The sequence below is a fragment of the Montipora foliosa genome, chromosome 1 (assembly GCF_036669935.1).
Source record: "Montipora foliosa isolate CH-2021 chromosome 1, ASM3666993v2, whole genome shotgun sequence".
In the NCBI taxonomy this organism is placed as follows: Eukaryota; Metazoa; Cnidaria; class Anthozoa; order Scleractinia; family Acroporidae; genus Montipora; species Montipora foliosa.
The window spans coordinates 39,908,143-39,928,301 of record NC_090869.1 but is presented as its reverse complement, the minus strand read 5'-3'; the positions used below and the strand labels follow the sequence as shown (position 1 = coordinate 39,928,301).

At 37.1% G+C, this 20,159-nt stretch overlaps 1 protein-coding gene across 6 annotated transcripts in view; it reads right to left on the bottom strand.

The window, feature by feature from the left end:
• The window catches only part of LOC137998109 (centrosomal protein of 72 kDa-like), a 40,547-nt gene that overhangs the window by 11,055 nt on the left and 9,333 nt on the right, over window positions 1-20,159 (bottom strand). For 5 of the 6 annotated variants that reach the window (XM_068844530.1, XM_068844541.1, XM_068844552.1 and 2 more), the window contains 7 exons: window positions 19,813-19,876; window positions 18,335-18,425; window positions 7,078-7,139; window positions 4,105-4,157; window positions 3,356-3,408; window positions 2,310-2,435; window positions 726-1,213 (listed from right to left, as the gene is read on the bottom strand). In XM_068844530.1, the coding sequence (XP_068700631.1) occupies window positions 726-1,213; window positions 2,310-2,435; window positions 3,356-3,408; window positions 4,105-4,157; window positions 7,078-7,139; window positions 18,335-18,425; window positions 19,813-19,876 (937 nt within the window). The remainder of the gene's footprint in view (window positions 1-725; window positions 1,214-2,309; window positions 2,436-3,355; window positions 3,409-4,104; window positions 4,158-7,077; window positions 7,140-18,334; window positions 18,426-19,812; window positions 19,877-20,159) is intronic. The other variant, XM_068844569.1, reaches the window with a different exon arrangement.

Genomic DNA, 20,159 nt, shown 5'->3' with positions numbered 1-20,159 from the left:
TTACTTGGTGCAGTTTCGACTGATAAGCTTTCAGTGATCTGGATTGAGGAGAAAGTGACGTCATTAGTATGCAGAACACGGATTTGACAATCTGAAAGCCAACCCCGCTTGTGCTGCATGCTAATTACCGGTAAGCCATATTCACACACTGCATTTTTAAGCTCGTGAGTAAATGACCTGACTTTCTCCGCAATCCAGATCACTGAAAGCTTATCAGTCGAAACTGCACCAAGTAATGGCGGACCGTTAAATTAAAAAAGTAGAGTTCAAATAAATAGTCTTCCTCTTGAAATTATTACAAAAAAATTCCGCCTATTGAGCAATCAATGCAAATACTTTCGACAGAGCTGATTTTTTCATTGTAGTAGCACTTTAAGTATAGGGCTTTTGTTTCTTACATGTAAAAGGCAATAAAGATATAAGACAGCCAATGAAAAAGCAGTGTCAGGCTTACATTGCATGTTTTGAAGGACCATTTTCCGATCAGCCAACAGGCCATTTTACAGTGTTGTTGTTTCATTTACATGTAGCTGCATTATGACTGGGATTGATAGACCTCACTAATTTTATCATGTAAATTGAAACATAAATTGCAAACAATGTTTTGTTTCAAAGCATGGTCATTGGCTATCTCACTTCCATCCGTATACTGGCCAGGTAATGATCAGCTACAACCATTAATGGTTTTTCATGCCATAGTTATAAAACATTCATAATTCACACACCAGAGTTGACGGTGGATTTTCACTGGGGCTGCTTCCTTCCCCTTTACCTATCTTGTCAGCAAGAGACCCTTGTGACTGTTTGGGAGAAGGCTGATGTCTTTTTCTAGAGGGTGAGAAATCATAGGACCTTGCAGATAATGGCAGTACATCTCCACTTCTCCCTCTGCCTTCACCTCTAGGTATATTTCTTTTTGGTTCCTCCAAGTTGTCACCTTGTGTAAATGAGTTTTGTTGTCGTCCTGAAGGAGTGCCATTATTATTTTTCAATCTGGGATTTGGGGTGAAGTGCCCCCTTGTGGAAATTGCTGTGGACGCACTTGTTTCATCTTTGTATTTTAGATTAGGGTTACTATCTTCCAACCCGAAATCATAATCATCAGCAAAGTGAACATAGGCTCTGTCTTGTATGGGCCTCAAGTGAACACCTTGTATGGGACGATTCTTTAATTCTGTTTCATGTTTTGTGGGTGGGAACATCTTGTAGAGCTCTAAAAGTCATATAAAGAGATATTTTTCTGTAAGTAGAGTGTTCGATAATAACAAGAGTCATGCTACGGTTTCTTTTACAGTGGTTAAATTTTCAAGATTACATGTACATGTAATTATTAAGTTTACACAGATTAACACCTAGGCTCGATTTCTTCCACTCTCTGGAGTCTGGTCTTCATTCCACCCTAAGAGATGGCTGGACGCATGAACCTGTGACCTTCTCTGTAATTTATGCATCTCAGACATCACCAAAAGTGAAGCCAAACTCCAGATTTCATTTGGTGCAAAAACACATTACAGCTAAATACGAGTTGCTGCTACATGTGTCTTAATAATAGAGTGATTTTCAATTGAGTGTCGAAAGTAATTCGCAAATTACTTTGGTTTGGTCACTCAGTGATTGGTTGAAAGTTGTCGCTCCATTTTTTCAAACAATCAGAAGTGAAACCAAAACCAATAGTGGCTCGCACATGTACATTTTCCCGTGCTTTGTGTTGGCTACATGTAATTTATACTCAGAGTTTTGATTAGTTTACTGGATTGTCTCCGTCTTTTTTGATTGGCCAAAGTAATTTCTTTGGTTTTGGTTTCACAACACTCGATTCAATCTTGCTCTAATAATTATTAATAATTGCTTGGACAGATGTAATTTGAACCAATTTTGCTGTTCATTTTAAACAAAGAAAATACTGTCACAAATTTTTGTTTTGATTTTGGTGTCCTTAATTGTATGCACAAGGTTGCTAAAGTAACATAATTCCGGTTCCACATACGTGTAGCACAATTTGGGATCAACAATATTAATTTTACTTGCAGAATCTCTCCTCATACCAGAATTAAGTAATTATTATTTTGTTGAGTGCATTACAATCACTATCTTGAATAATCTACACTCAGAGGTTTCATTACAACCCGGTCACTGGCAGTATACTACCATCGGGTTGTCAAAAACGTTCCTCTGACCGCCAGCTACTCTGCCTTGATTTTCACTCGACCCCTTGTCGAGGCATCTACTTCAAAACTTTTTGAAACCTCTGACAGTCTTCAATAACATTTAACTACTATTTTCATCACTGATGATGTATTAAAACACACCATCTCTTGTGTAGCTGTCCAAATCAGGCACTCTTGCTGCAGAGCCAGAAAGTCCCCTTGGTTGAGTCAAGTCCCCACCAGTCCGTGAAATTAAATCCAGCACAGCCACATCATCATCTTCTAGGACTACAAGAATGCAAGAGTGAATAATGCATGTTCTCATCCTTAGCCCAGAGGCTGTGATGCTTTACACTGTAGGCCAGAGCTTTAGAATAAAAAACACTGGCCTCTTCCAAAGATACCGTATGACCAGTCGCAGAAAAGGTCCATTTTTACAATCCTTGGGACCTACTAAATATTCATGACTTGTACATCACGTTTACAAGGCTGTGCAGTTGAGCCAGATGGCTCACTTTGTGATTCGTGGACCTGCTGGTTCAAACAGCCAGTGGTAATCATTCTCAGAGCTGACCAAAAAAACACATGAAGCAGCATATTGGAATGAGAATCAGTTGCCTAGGTCTTACAGCCTACATACACATGGAAAAGAATTCTGAATTCCATACTATTCAGGATGAAAACCTAAAAATTCTGTTTGCTAAGTCAAACATACAGTATGTATGTTTGCACCATCTCAATAATTATTACATTTCTCCTAATGCTTCACCAATTATGGCCTATTGACCTTAACAAAGTTTTTTTTCAGCCATTCTTGGGCTTGGGCTCAAAAGCTCTTGGGTTTACATGTACATTGTAATACTAGTGAATCAGTTGTTCTAGTTCTGTTCTGTAAAGGCAACTTGTTCACCTGGCTTTGAGTTTACAACAACGTAGTAATCTAAAAAATTGTGAATCCAGAATCTGGGAATAACCCCAAGGCAATCGAGTTTGAGGGAATTTCCAAAAAAATTAATAACATACCATTTATTCAATTAACTAAGGTAGAAATATTATCCCTAACAATTCAAAAAATCCATATCAATCATGCATAGGGGAATTAATTTCCCATAATATGGTAATCCAAATATTCAAATTCCAGATTTGCATGTGTTCCAACAAGTGGAGTTAATATTACCATTGTTTAGAATTAATGTTCACTAGAAAACCTGTTAGGCAAGAAGTAAGGTTGTGAATCATATCCGTTCTTGGCAGAGAGAGCCTGTAGAAAAAACAATCAATCATGTAGAACATGTAATCAAAGCCTGTTGACAATTTTCTAGCAAACAAGCACAGCAAACAGTTTGGGAACAATCATTATAATTATATTATACTCATCTGGTAGATAGTAGGCATGTTGTGATAGGCTAAATTAGCGGGCTGTATTTTACAGTACGGACCACTGTACAGCACCCTTAATTTGAAATTAAAAAAAAACATTCTCTAGCAAGCTTTTAATATCGCTCCTGTTAGACTTGTAAAACTGTTTGAGTCTTGTAAGCAACTATTTCAAACAGTCAAGATTTCATTTTTCAGATTTTGACACAGCAATCTTTGTGGCAGTTAAACCTTCCAGTTTCTTTGCCTGCGTGCCTGATTACCACAGAGATAATGTATAATAAACATCTTACTAACCTTGTTTTCTTGGTCTGTACTGTAAATTACAGACCCATGTTTTTTCCTGCGGACTGTAATTTCTAGTACTTATGACCCTCGAACTCGGTTAGTAAGAGGTATTTATGACATGTATTTTGATAACTTCAAAAATGAATGGAAATAGTCTTTTGTAGAAAACCTATGACAAGCGGCAATACAAGTACCAGTATCTGGTATCAAGTACCGGTATTTGACTGTAGTAAAATGTAATTATAATGTTCCGTATTACACTGTATTCCAAAGGGTACATGTACACTCTTACCTTTCTGATTCCACCTTGGAGCTTCCTGAATATTGTCGATCAAATTCTGATGCCTAGAAAATTAAATTTAATCAATTTGAAAACCAGAGAATGTGACATCTAGTGAGAAAAAGCCAATAATATTTCCCGTAACACATTAAGACAAGACTTTGCAAGGGAATAAAAACTTGCCATTGAAGTCTTTTGGTCATGTAACACAGTGTGTTCTAGTACTGTACATGTACATGATCATGACTTCGGTATCTTACCCTGAGTTAAGAATTCTTTACTCAGTCATCAATTAAAAAAAGAAGCTTTGCAGCAATGTACCATCAAGGTAAAATAATTTTATATGACAAGCAACAAATTTAAATTAAATGTTATGTTGTAATAGGGGTTATCATCAGTCTCTACAATGAATTTTCAGCATTCACAAATAAGCTACTACAGTAGTTAGTTGAGAGGTTCAAAACTGCATAATTATGCAAGCTAAGCTGTACTTGCAGATAACTATGTCCATGATTGACCCTAAATAGCCTGCGAACGCAGACAGATTTCTGGTGGTCATTCCAGAAATACGCCTGCGTTTGCAGGCTACACCCTAAATAGATGCACACAGATTTTAACAAGCATCACAAAGTGTCCCCTCGCTCTTCTCGCCAACTTCAACATCACTCATGTGTTGGAATACAGACAATTGACGTCACAAAGTCTCCCCCAAAATGTTGCTCCTCAAGTAAGGATAAACTGTTGCATTTACCCCAAGCTAAAAATAACGCTAGCCTTTACCCTTTTCCCTTATTGTTAGAAATGTAATATAAAGTAGGTAGCAGAGGCTTTGGCATGAGACACTCCGTGCTAGATGTCAAAATTGGGGGTACATCTAATTACTTGCATTTCTGGAAATTAGTGGTGTTTTGGCCTCTAGCAATCAAACTTTTAAAGCCAAGTTGAAGGAAGCCAATAGTCGAGCCAAAACTATCCCAAAGGTATCCTGTTAGCCTAGTTCATCAAAATAATAATAATAATAATAATAATAATAATAATAATAATAATAATAATAATATATTGGTATAGAGACCAAGATAGACGAGCTTCAGAAAAGTGTTATTCTGAACACGGCAAGGATTCTTAGGAAGGTCCTAGAAGTTTGAGGAGACTTGTTGTCACCAAGCTTCCTGGAGTAAGGAAGTTCCATTGGAAGTCCAATGTGCGAAAACAAGATAATAATAATAATAATAATAATAATAATGGCAATGGTTATCCAAATGTGATCTGAAGATTGGGACAGAAGCATTGTTATGTGCCGTGCACAGGAACAGGCCATCAGGACAAACTACGTAAAGCACCACATCGATAAGATCAGTGAAAGCCCCCTGTGTAGATTATGTGGAAAAAAATGTGAAAGCGTGCAACACTTAGTATGTGGATGTGAGATTGACTCAGAAAGAATATAAGAGACAACACGACAATGTAGCAAAGAAAGTCCATTGGGATTTTTGTAAGTAGAAAATGAAAAAGTCAAAGTTTTGTGGGATATCAATGTTCAGTGTGACAATGTGATAGAGACAAGAAGACCAAACATAATTGTAATTGACAAGAAAGAGAGAAAGGGGATAATCGTCGATATTGCTGTACCAGCTGATGTAAGAGTAGGGGAAAAAGAAAGGGAAAAAGTAGAAAAACATACCAGGACTTGAAGAGAGAGATCAGAAGATTGTGGAAACTCAAAATGGTAGAAGTTGTACCTGTAGTGACAGGAGCCCTTGGAAGTGTCACCAAAGGATTTGATAGGTGGATTGAAAAGTTAGGGATACCATTCAATGTTGGAGTAATGCAAAAAAACTGCCTTGTTGGGAACTGCAAGGATACTGAGGAAAGTGTTGGAAATGTAAAGAAGAGATAATTCTTTTAGTCTTTAGTCATTTGTTATGACTCGCCTAACAGAAGAAAAGATGGCAATGACAACAGTCAGAACATGATAATGAAAAAAAAAAATCATCATCATCATCATAACTTATGGTTGCTAAGAAAATTGCTGTACATTTTTGTACCAAACTGATATAAAAGGGATGGAAAGTTGACAGAGAAATCTGCCAAGAAATGGATGGTATGTTACTTCCTACTACTGTGCAGTATTGTGTGTATAACCTCTTTTGAATGTTTACTTTAAAAGGAATGACCAATAATCATCTTTGGCCCTCCACAGTAAGAAACTTGATATTCTGCTTTTCAAGTAGATTAACAATAGCCAAAAAGCAGTTTGGCATTTGGTGTCCAAGGCAAGATTCAGCAGAATTAGGAAAATCACAGTTAGTAATTTTAACAACCAACCTAACAATGAAGGCAACACCAATAAGAAGCCCTGTTTGTGGGTGAATAATTATACATGTAAGGGGTCAGGATGTGGGAAGGTCTCTTGAAGCACTTTTTTTGGCATGGGAATGCTTAATACACAGACTATAAGTCAACAAATGTATATGGCCCACACACACACAAAGAGACAAACAAATTGCACTACTGTAATTACTTCTCAATGAATACAATAAATGTCAAAAGCAGGTACATGTAATTTGCAGAGTCTCTGCATTTGAAGGCGAAAAGGAATATGATAATTTTAAATGCACTAAGAGAGTTCTTTTTGCTAGTGATCAGTGGTTGGTTTGAAGGCCCAATTTGTGCAGTAATTCTGCATATCGTACTCACAGCGTTTGTTCTGCCAGCTGAGGAGTTCTGTCCTCCAGCATGGTTCATGCAAGTTTGTTTTGGTATCCCCTCCCTTTTTATTTTTGTGTGTGACGGATGCCTGTCTTTTAAATTCCAGGAGTAGGGGCTCACGGCTGGGTTGCTGTGTTGTGCTGGCCCCCAGATACAAGTTAAGTGATGCAGTTGTTAACAACTGTATATACCTGTATACATGAACAACCACAATACCCCAAGCAACTACTCCACCTAAAACTTTACTACAGTGTGCAGTCCTGAATCTGACAGTACCTGATCAGATGTAAAGTGCATTATAGCTGCTCGTCTCTCACTGTCTCTCACTGATCTATCATCTAGAATTGAACATACATTACAAGATCTACAGTTGTTCCATTGTAACGAGAAAGTGGAGCATTTAATCTACATGTTTTAGCCAAATGAAAAACGAAATACAGTCAACTCTCGTTATAGCGGGAAAGCTCTAGGACATCATTTACTATGGCGTCCATAATAGCGAGAGTCTGAAAAAGTGGGGTGTGAGAAAAAGAGTGCTGTTAACATGCAATAAATAACCTTGACTATGACTGTAAAAACGGATGATAAAAAAGTTTGAAATCCGACGTTTCGGAGTAGTCATGACTCCATTATCAAGGAATAAAATTATACCAGATACCTGTAATGCAAATTACAGCATTTAAAGTGATTTCTGGCGTGAAGAATTAACAAAGGTGGGAAGATTATAAAAATATTCTCTGCATATTGAGATTTGGCTTTAAAGCTCTTACAAAAAGCATTTTGTGAACTAAACAGTCAAATTTATTTCTGCATTTCTTAGGCACTTCAAAACGCTTTAGCAGGTCCTGAGGCATCATCCCCTGCACATTCTTGAAGTGGGGGATTTTTCTTTATGTCCTTTTACAAGATAATGTAATGTCCGTGTGTGTAACCTACATAACCTACATAACACAGGTCATATAGAAAACTATAAACAACACACTGCTGATTTACACAGGCTGGATGGTGGTCTGTACTTTTAGACTCAGATCCTTAAGTTGTTTCCTCACAATATCTGCTGAGATTTGATCTTTCAATGGTAAAATTACTTGAAGCATGTCATCTGTCTCTTTGCATGGTGACAAAAGCTGCCGCGGGACAAACCTTTGAGTAAACAAAACTTTTGATGGTAGTGTTAATGAGGTGTTGGGGTACTTCACATGTGAGAATATTGTCTTCAGACGGTCAGATTCATCGGAAAAATGTGACCAAGACGAAGTTAAACAATGTGCTCAATCAAGCATAGTTCTGAGTAAACCTTTCTTGTGCCGATTGTCAAGCGTGTCCAGGAAGTTAGATTCAGTCACTAATGAGCTATTCATGTAATCAGCAGTTATATGTACATGTATAGTGTGGAATCAATTTCATGAGCCTGACTCTCTAAAGTGCATTTAATTTTTAATCATCTACATGTAGGACATTTCTGGAAAGAGATTTCTAATCAGATTAGTCTTTTGGATGTAAATTAAGTATACTTTTTGTGGGTACACATTATTCCTGAAATTCCCTAAAATTGGGAGGATTAACAAAAGTTTACAGTTTACACCTGAAATGTCAATTGTGCTTGAAAAGTTTTAAGAATAACAATCCCCCATTAAGGTAATTTCCTTGAAAATCACGTACTATCCAGATTTTTGTCAGACTTAGCACAATTGATACTCATGCATGAAACATTAAAAAAATAAACAAAAAGATGGGGTCACCATGCTTATTTTCGCGCTGCATGCCCTTTATTTTAAGTGTTTTTTATGGTATCTGGACAACTCGCCCCAAAGACAATTAGTCCCAGACGATTAGCCCCCAACGTTTCTCTGGCGTGCTGAACTATAAAAACTTGCTGTTTATGTTTTACCACCATTTCTCTACCAATCAATCAATCAATCAATCAGTAAACTATATTCAAGTGTCTAAAACTTCTGGTCAGCTTGGAGGCCGACTAATCGGTAGTATTGATAGAGTGGTCTTTGATGTTAGGCTGTTGGGGATTGCTTGTGTTTCTTGCCGATTACCATGGCTTGGTATTTGCTTGTGTTTCCCACAAAGTGATTTGTGATCTGCCGTGTTGTTTATTTGGAGAACTTTTACTTATTGTTGACTACCTGTTTAGGTCAAACCCACGAGCAATGTTCAAACTCTCACTACCGGTACCTGTTGTATATTTCAAACCCACGTGCAATGTGCAAACTTATGTTAATTTGAGGTGAGACATTTCATTCATTAACAAACACTTCACTGCAAATTGCACTCTCAAATCTCGATTCTGGTGATGTGCATAAAAGGGATCATTCAATTGTGGATACTCTATTAACTTATTCAGCAACTCTAACAAGTGAATCAAACCACGATCTACGTTACAATGTCTTCTATCTTCCTTATGATGTGTATTTCTTGTCAGCAACCAGTTTGATCCTGTCAAGAAGGCCTCCAGTGTGATGGCTGCCTCTGTTGGCAGCACCGCACCTGCAATACAGGCATATCACAATCCGAAAACCAAGATGCAGTTAAAACCGTTGCGTCTATTGACTGGCATTGTTTGACATGCGACACCCCTCAGGTTGAAAGTACCGCCTCAAGTGAAATCTCCATATCGGCCAATCCTGATGTTGACTTCAATTCCGAGCAAAAAATGTGATCAAGGTATTTTTTCGTCAAATTTTACTCTTCAAGTGAAATAATTGAATTATTGAATTTCTTTGATTTGATACTAGATTGTGACAGTTGATAATCTAGTTATAAATTGTCATTACAAAAACCATACAGAAACTGACGTTGTTTATTGTCATCCTGTCAACAGATATCATTGAGTCCGAAGAGTTCAACCCCCCAGTAGACTCATTTGATCAGCTTATGGAGCCTTCGGCCATTCCAACCATTGAAGGGACCAATGTAGAATCCACAATCGGATCAACAGTATACGAACGTCCAATCCAGCCGACCATTGACGAATCCACCATCGAGGGTTCCAACACCCCATTTAGTTGAGAAAGCTGACCAGACACTGACTTTTCAGATCATGGAGGGTGCCAGCAAGAGAGGAAAGTGAAAGGTTATTGACAGGTGTGGATTCAGTTATAACGTCAAGAGGCAGTGCCTTGATGCAACCAACTGGCAATCACTGTTTGTCCTACGCTAAGATTTTTTTTTGTCATCACAATAACGGGTTTGTGTTTGATGGTTATCTAAACTTCAAATTGCCAGATCAAGTAAGTACCGGTAAGTAAGTAGTAAGTAAGTAAGTAAGTAAGTAAGTAAGTAAGTAAGTAAGTAAGTAAGTAAGTAAGTAAGTAAGTAAGTAAGTAAGTAAGTAAGTAAGTAAGTAAGTAAGTAAGTAAGTAAGAGTTTTATGCATTTTCTGCATAGTCTAAATCTTATAGATATGGATAGTCATGATCATGAATCAGAGTTACTAGGCTAAGCACATCTACATTCTTTTTTATAAGAAAATTGTTTAACGACCCATAAATTATTCTTATAAAATATATTCTTATAGAAAAAAAAAAGAGTGTATGTGCAATGATAGGTAATGCTAATTTCTCTCCTGTTAAATTTTAATAGGGAAACCACTGCAAAGCCACCATTGTGCGGATTTCTGCAATTACATCCATGAAAATTGGATCAGCAGCCAGAACTTCAGTCGTCAGGACAAACAATAACTTAGAGGGTTGGCACAATGGCCTGAACCATTGTGCCAAAGGACTATGGCAACTGCCCCTTTACATCTTCATCCAGCTATTACACCGGGAAGATACCTTGGTTAATAATTATGCAGATCGGTCTTGTTTCAGACAAAAAACTCAAGAGACACCAGCGGTGGGCCTACAGAACCACGCAGACCTCTGGAAGCAATATGAGCACCAAAGGAATTCGAAAGAGTTTCTAATGGCCTGTTCTCACCTTGTCCAACCAATGTAAATTTTAATAAAAATAAACAACTACACACAAAAACGGCCACCAACTCTATAAAAGTCAATAATGAGCAACAGATGTACTTCTTAAAAATATTGAGGATCCATTGCCAGAATTAATCATAGTAAAGTTGAATAGGCTTCTCTGGTAATCTCTGCAGCAGTGCAAATATTTTCATTCAGTCATTCGCAGGGGAGTTCTAATTGCTTGGTTGTTCCCCTGGTTTCTATTGTATCTACATGAAGAGTGTTACATGATATAAATAGTCAGAATGCGATTGGAACTGTTGTTGTACCTTATTGGCCTTCCACTATTTTCTGGCCGCTAATTGCATCCACGAATGTTTAACTTAGCTTTGTATTAGATTATAATTGTGTTTATGCCGGCAAAGACGTGTTCACTTGAGACTAGGTAGGAATCTGAACTCTCTTTTAGGCTCTGATCGTTTTGTGGGAGAAATCATTACCGTTAGAATGGATTTTACAAAGGGCAGCTCTGATTAGGGTTGGCTAGATTTACTGCATTTAGCTGCATTTGTGTCAGCACTGGCCATTTAAAGGGCAACTGCACCTTTTCTGTTATGGTATGTTTGGCGACACTGGTTGCTGTAGAAGAATATATTGGGGCTTGTTTTATTTTATTTTTCAGATTGTTTCCTCAAGTAACTGGATGCCATTACCTATTTTACCTCTTCTGAATTTTAACCAGGTTGTGGAAATGCTATTAAAATCTAGGTCTGAAGCAACGCTTAAGGGTTATTTACGCATTCTTAAAAAGTTCATCGATTGGTGTAGAGGTAAGCAAATTCCTCTCCAGTTAACATTTTCAGTAGGCATTGTTTCGCTTTATATTTTAAAAGTAAAGTCTCTGCTTACGAGCCAGAAGGCCTATCAGGCTGGCACTTATCTCTGGTTTCATTAGCATGAAGCGACTAGGAGTATTTGTACTCCCCCCTGGATGGGATGCTAGTCCATCGCTTTATATTTTACATGTGTGTGAATTGTTTTAAATTAGTCCCAGTGTTCCAGTTTGTCTTTAATCCTCTCGCATGCAGCATTAAAATGGTTTCATTCATTTATTCCTACTAATTTTTCAAATCCTTTGGATAGCAATTTCTGCAGAAACATTGAATCATCTAAACGCACAACCCAGAATGTGCATCATATGACTTGGACCAGGAACACTTTCCTTTAGAAGGGGGTATTTTGTCACAAAGTTTAAGAGCTTTTTTCATTGTCACAATTGTAATCCTGAATTAATGAATAAATGGCGTAAAAACAAAAAAACAGTTTAATATCAATGTGAAAAGTATGCTACCCACTTAAGGCGCTCTTACACTGTGAAATGTTTCGTGTAACTTGTCTCGCAATGTTTTGGCGACACTGTGGTGGGACAAGTTGCACGAAACATTTCACAGTGTGACATACCCTGAAATTGTTGTGAGACAAGTTGCACAAAAAGTAGAACCAAATTCTACTTTCAGCAACGGTTCTTGCAACTTGTCTCGAACGATTTTGGCTGTTGCAAAATGTTTTGTGCAACTTGTCCTGCCACAGTGTCGCCAAAACATTGCGAGACAAGTTGCACGAAACATTTCACAGTGTAACAGCGCCCTTAGGAGGCTAACACAATCTCCGTAGCGTAATTATTATTTTTAGCGAACTATGCGAGATTGACATACAGATCCCTTGACAATTCATTCAACAGGTTGTGGAGTACTTTACGTAGCTGATGGGAATTGGAAATTCAAGTACCCTCACTGCATGTGGAAAGTGCCTATCAAGGTTGATGGTTTCCAAAATCTTATCAACTATCCCAGCATTTGTCCCCTCTCACCTTCAAGAGGTCAAGCATTTTGCGACTTAAATCATTGTGCGATAGCGAAGAATATCTCAATTCCTCATGGAATTCACGACTTATTGAAATACTGTGGCATTTCAGGTACTAATCTTTTATCGCTAGACTACATTGGGCCATGTAAGGTAATCCAAGACAGCCTTGGGTTCTGAATTCCACACTATGGAGAATCCTTTGTCAGTGGAACTCGGATTCCAGATTCCTGAAACGGGATTTATCTTATGTGGGGTGCACTCCAGTATTACATCATAATGCTTTGAAAAATTAGTGTGTAACGTTGTATCGTATGCTGACACACTAGTCGTCTTGCGCTTTATTATTTTTTTAAATAATTAATTCTATATCAAATAAAAAAAACACTATGTGACAGTCATTAAAAGGGCTGGCCTATACATGTCTGCATATACATTTGTATGATCCTTCTTCTTACTTGCTACAAAATACTGGATATGTATTTTTAACATTGCTCATTTTGCCACGAGTGCAATGAAAATGCTTCATTTGCAGAAATTGACAAAGAAGGTGCTCAGACCACTCATGCGAAGATTGAAGAAAAGTTGGAGGTTTCTAGAATGAGTAGTTCTCGTAACAAGCAAGTTGATGCGACAACTTACCAAGGTTTGAAACGGTCTTATACAGTTAGCATATTGACTTATTCTGACACCGTATTTTTTTTTTTAGTGAAATTTGCCCTTGACAAATTGAAGAACTTGTCGTGACATGTACAATGTAGAATCCAATTGTCTAAAAAGATAACAGCACGGTGTTTCCCAATGAATTTGTCAAAATCTCACTAGTCTGGCTTCTAATTTCCAGCGAGACGGTTTTTCCTTCTTATTCAGTCGATTTACTTATGTTTTAGGCTTTCCTTTACATGTGTTCAAAGATGGTTCACTTCCAGGAAATTGCTATGAGATGAACCTTGCTTTATTAGAATGAGTAAAGAAATTTCTTTTTTAACAGGCACGCAAGAATTCATTCGTGCAAACAGGAAACTTCTTGATGAGTGCTTTGAAGTGGCTCCATCCACTTGTAACAAGAACACTGGTGGTAGAAAAACCCTGCACAGTTGGTCATGTGGAGTTTTCTTTGTTGTAACTGCAGGGGGGCATATAGAATACTGGCAGCCACTCTACAGGTTTGAGAAATTTGTATTTCTGATATAATTAATGTTTATTATATCATTAAATTTGTAGCAAGTGGATTCTTTTATCTTAAACACAAATCATGTTGATTTTGTTACATAGTAAAAAAAGCTCATTTTGTAACACGATGGTCAATAATGAACAGTGAAACAATAGTACAACATATTAATGTGACATGGAATGTGTCCCAAATGTGACAATGAATGGGGAGGCAAGGTTTATTTATTTGTATATTTTGAACTTTTAGATCTGACTCACCCTCACAAGCCTTCTTAGTGCTCATTCGTTGGCTTTATCGTAAATTCAAGCCTTTACTTGATAGTGGAATGTCCCCTGAAGACGTAACATGAAAGCTATTTCGAATACAATTTTATGTAGCATATGACAACATGTGTCACGTCAATGGTAAGCAAGTTGCAAGCAGGGCATTACCATTTCCAAGTCCTTTGGATAAATTGTGGCAACTTTTGGTGAAAGTTATCGACAAATTGCACATTCGCAGACACAAAGATAAGAAGTGCAAAATCAACTATAATCCTGATGGCAAAGTACCTGATGGCTTTAACACAATGGCCGCCGAACAAACGTTGCTTGGGGAAGTAGGCTGAAACGTATTATTTGTCCCATGCCACGACTTCATCAGTTTTTCTATCTACTTAGGGCTGTGAAACGTCGCAATTCATTCACTCAGCTCTGTCACCAATCAAACAAAATTTCTTTGCTCCCTAAAAAAATGTAACTGATTGTGTTTAGTGGATTATCTGCCCGGGTAGGGGTCGGAAGGGTAATCCCCATGATTTAAGATAAGTGTGTACAGACCTATTTAAGGATGAGAAAAATAAAAGTGGATACTATGACAAAGGATAAAAATTCTTTAATTGGTAACACACAAAACTTTATTCAATAGCTTTCACAATACCAAAAGATCAATTGTTTTTCGTGTAGCTGGGTCTTTACGAAATTTCATTTAGATGATACAAAATGGGTGCCTATTGAAGTATCACACCAGGAACACAATTTTGTTTTTCTTTTTGCCAAAAAGGGGAAAAATGATACCCTATTTTGATAAATAGATGGAGACCCTCAAAACCATACCCTGTCAGGTGGTACATACCTATTTAGCCCATGTATGGGAGTGTCCCCAGACTACATGTATCTGTCATTATAAGGCAAGGCCTTTAACTGTCTATTAGGAGTGTATTCGATGACAAAGAAAAGGTACACTAGTATAACATTTTATAAAACTGCATGATCATCGTCTGAGAGACCATCGATGTGAATGTTTCTATTTACTAATTAAAATAAAGAACACTGAAGGTATTTATACTTCTGTTATCCCCAGTCCTAAAACAGAAGCAAAGGAAACTTAAATAGGGCTAATGCGCTACAATTCTACCTTGAAATCTCCCCTTGCATACTGTAGACCGTTTTGTACCTAGTCAATATTTTGCATGATTTTTTAATCCACGGACCTCACTCTGCTCGACTAGACTGTTTATTTCATAATGAATGGACATAGCAGATATAGCGTTATTATAATCTGCGATCAGGCTTCCTTCTACCCCTTTTTTTGGAATTCCTCTCTCCTAATAAAAAGAATGCTTGATAAACCTTTAGAGAAAAGATCATTAAAAATTTGCTTCTGTTTAGAGCCAAAGGGCTTTTCCAAAAGTAATTCAAAACTCTTGTGCGTGTACAACGTAAGCCACATGGCCGGGCCATCTGTGGATGTTGCGTGGTAATCTACGTCTTGCACGGCTTTGTCTATTTTATCGAGCTTTGAGCATGTGCCGACGACCATGTGGCTTTTCAGGGGGGTAGGGAGAAATTTTTTCCCACATCAGAACTGTGCAAGAGTTTTTTTCCTGCATTAGACACCACAAGAGATTTTTTTTTCAATGCAGGATTTTTTCCCCAGGCCTCCTTGCAAGATTTGTTTCCCCTGAAATCTGCCTCTTACGCGTCCTGTGAGGGAAGTCCGGTGCTAGGAGGAGACGTTCCCGTTGCAATTAAATCTGGTGAATCGTTTGTGTAAAAAAAAAGAAAAAAAAAGTTCTTTGGGACCACCTTTAAGCTAGCTGCCCATTTGCTTTTACTATTAATTTTGTCTCCTTATCTTATAACATGATAAATACCGAATTAACTGATTACCAAAATATTGCTCATGCGTGGTACGGTGGTAATATAAAGGATAACGCCTCCCAGCAGAAAAATAAAAACCATAGAGGAGACTTAAATATTCGCACATATACCTGATGTTTCAATATAGAGGATATAAAAGTAGCAAAGCATATCACGATCGCTTGACTTTTCTCAATCGACATATGATAGTTTGGTTGAGCTGGAATTATTCGATTGGTAAAATTTATTTATTTATTAATTTATTGACTGCCGGCCATTTAGTATTTTGAAAACCTTGACCGGTTACCGCCTATGTAGTCACAGCTTTAAATCGGATGCTTTTTAGTGCGATACAAACGGGATTATTGTTGATTACGTGTGTATTATTACTTGTGCAATATGTCGCAGTTAGTAGTTGTATTTTGTTTGTTATTACATTGTTATGACAATTTTCTCTGCTCATGGACATCTTTCATTAACCAACCCTTCTCCCCTCACGTAGATTTTTCCTTATTACATTATTACGGGTCATTCTCGTGCTCACGGACAGTTTTCGTTATTACTTCATTACGGGTCGTTCTCTACTTGCCAACAGTTTTCGTTATTACATTATTACGAGGAACTTTTCCACTTGCATAGATTTTTCGTTATTACATTATTAAGGGTCCTTCTCTACTCGCTGACAGTTTTCGTTATTACATTATTACGGGCAACTGAAATTTTTCGTTATTACATTATTTTGTTATTCCACCCGCATAGATTTTTCGTTATTATGGGTCCTTCTTCTTTGCTTGTGAAAATTATTCGTTATTACATTATTACGGAAACTTTCTCTAGCTGGGAGCATATTTCACGCAGCGTGACGCTGGGTATGATATTTAAGACTTAGGCCAAATTAGGCGTCTTTATTAAATAGGCAGGGGAATAAAGCCAATCAGTGAATTTCCATTTATCTAACTGAATTTTCCTTTGTTCATTATTGCGGCAAGTTATTTCTACCTCTATGGGAAACAACGAGGGAAAGGAGAAAACAAGGAAGTTATCAAACAAAAAAAACCAAGAGAAAAAAACTATTACACTATTACGAAGTAATAAGGAAAAAAAAAGGAAATGCACAACCCAGAACACGCATCACGCTACAGGTGTATTAGAAAAAAGAGACCTCTCACTGCTGAAATCATAAAAGACATTGTAGATGTTTTCAACAAAGATGGTGCCAATGGACAAGGATGTTAGGGTAGCAGCGTTTTGTACTTCAGCTTTGCTGGATTTTTTCGCTTTGATGAGCTGAGCAATATAATTGTGCCTAAACGTATTGAATTCTATGAAGATTACGTTATAATTAAATTTTTTGTCCCTAACAGTGAGACAGATGTTTATAGGGAAGGGAATTATATCTACATCAGCAAAACGGCTACTAAATATTGTCTATTTTGAGAAGGTACATGGCTTCAGCAAACATTGACACTAATAGTTATCTTCCACTTTTTTGTCCTCTAAAAATTTAAAGTCAAACAGTTTTTCATAGCAATACGTGTAGTTATATGTTAAGGAACAGTGCTAATAAGATGTCTTATACTCAGTGCAGGGAAGTTTTTTAAGATACTAAAGTGACTAAAGTGGGTCTTAATCCAGACAACTATGGACTCCATAGCCTGAGGTCTGGAGGTATCACTTCAGTCTGTATTCATTTGTAGTCTAATAGCTTTAATTTAAGTTGTAAGTCGATGATGGCGTAAGCTGTTACTTTATTCAGATATTTATTCCTCATTGAAGTTGCTTGATTATTTCGATTTATGATGAGTGTATTTTCGTATGCTGCATTAATTGTATCTATAGTAGATTCGTTTTTTGTATCCAAAACCATATTAATGGCAGCCATTTGTGATTTGAAATCAGATTATTCTTTGAGATTTTGTAATTGTTAAGTCAGCTCTCTATTGTACAGTAACTAGATATCTTTATTTTTGTAAGATACATTGTAATGATTTTGTAGTGGCTTTATTTTCGCAGATGTTTTGTAATCATCGGCTATAGCAATTATTTTGAATACAGCCCCCTTATTGTAAAGTTCAATATGAATCCTTTTATCCTGAGTGTATTGTGCAAGCTTGTATTAGAACTGTTTGAATCTGCTTGTGCGTCTATCCATTTGCATGCACAGGTCATTGTTTTACCAAATTCAATACAGAAAGTATCCTTAAACATCCATAAAGGCTAACCTTAGGCCTTTTATGAACGTTAAGGATACTTTCTGTAATTTTCTTAAAACAATGAACTGTGACCTGCAAAAAATACCAGCCATGCTTGTCCTCTCTTTTGCTTTATTATAGGAATTTAAGGGGAAAATGTACATTTGTTTGAGCGAAGCACATTAAAATGTAATAAAAAATTACAATAATCATGAATCTCTTAGTAAGCAAGTTTACACCATGGCTTTTCAACTAAAAAGAGGAAGCACTTACCAAGTCGACGTAAATTTGGAAGCATGTGCGCAATAAAAAGGCGGTAATCGGGTTCATTCTTTGTGACTGGATTCAACCTCAGATCTAGGTCCTGAGAAACATGTAAACATTGAAAATCAACCAGGTCCAGAAATAAGGGCCACTGTGTGACCAAAATTGACAAAAAATTGTGCAAATGACAGTTTGATGGAAATGTACATGCAATTTTTAAAGGGTGGACTCAATTAATTTGAACTATGACATTGAAATGAAAAAATTGAATGTGATTCAGTGGTAATTTCCAATTCTGTAACTGTTTTGTGTATTTTTGCAGCAAAAACCCATCTGCTACTTCTCAATTCCTCTTGTCTGATGAATTTCTTCAACAGTTACATGTAGGGCAGTGCATGCATGTAAATGAATATTATCAACTGATCAAAAGAGTCAGTGTGTAACTCCATGCTCTCAATCAATCATGCTGCAGCCTTCTCAAAATATTTTTGGGGAGCAGGTCATAAGGAAAGTGGAGACCGTTTGGTGCTAAAGGCACCCAAGCGAGTGCCCCCAAAGGACGCAGGCTTCTAGGGGGATCTGGGGGCATGCTCCCCTAGGGAATTTTATAAATTCAGACACCAGATGCAATTTAGTGCAATCTGGGCCCGGATTTAAAATGAAGCCATTTCCCATAGGGAATTGACACTTGCATGGAGTCTGATAAGAAATACTGGAATGTTAGTTAAATAAACATTTCATGTGCGTGACACAAAAAAATATTGCGGATATGAATTTGTACATCAAACAAGCTTTTTTCAAGCTTTTATAATATCTTCAGTGACTTTATGTTCGAGATAAAAATGTGTTGTGTCTGACATTTTCTGACTGGAAGGAGACGGTCACGCTTTCTGAGGAGGAGGCTCATTGAACCGTCGACCGTCATGCAGATGAGCAAAAACCATGCTTCAAGCAACCAGAACCAGAATGTTCTGATGACAAACCTTTTTCTAAAGTAAATCCTCAACCTGACTGGTGGCTAAACAGTTTGCATGTCAAAATAAAATGCCTTATGGTTTAATGTTATAAAACATTCTTTAGTTAATAATAATTACAGTAATAATTGCTTCAATTATTGTCCAGATACATACATGTACATGTACATGTATATGTACATGTACATGTAAGTGTGAGGATCGCTTCTATCTCTTGACTATAGCCCCCACAACAAAAGCATTTTATTTCAAACATTAGTCTTTCAGGGGAACATGTGAGCCCCAAAAAAAAATTGAACAGCTCCCCCAACTGACATTCTTAAATCATTGCAACAACATTGCATGCATCCCATGCACTGAAGCCACCTGAATTCTTCAGGTGTCTATAACAGACCATGCAATTGCTTAAATTGTGCAGATACTGTAAGTGAGAGGATTGCAATTCAATAAATCAATGTGTTGTGGGGTGAGATCAGTGGTTACATTAACATACAATGTACAGATATACCCTACCTTAAGATTTGACAAGTTTCTCAGCCAATACAAGTCCTTCAGTGAAGAAATATTATTGTAATATCTGTTTGTTAAGGCAAACTTGCCATCATAATAACAGTAACACCAAATCAGTCTGTACAGGTAACTCAATCCTATCACCAAACAATAATATTATGAAATAGTCCAGGAATATACATAACAGAAAACATATATAACAGTTACAAAATCAATATCTATACATTATAGCTTTAGTTGCTGCTTGAGTAACTTGCTTCTATTAACTCAAAGAGGTATGTCCAGAAATACACACAGCTACAAGAATAACAAATTTCACTAAATTGGGCTACCTTAGAGCAATTATTTTT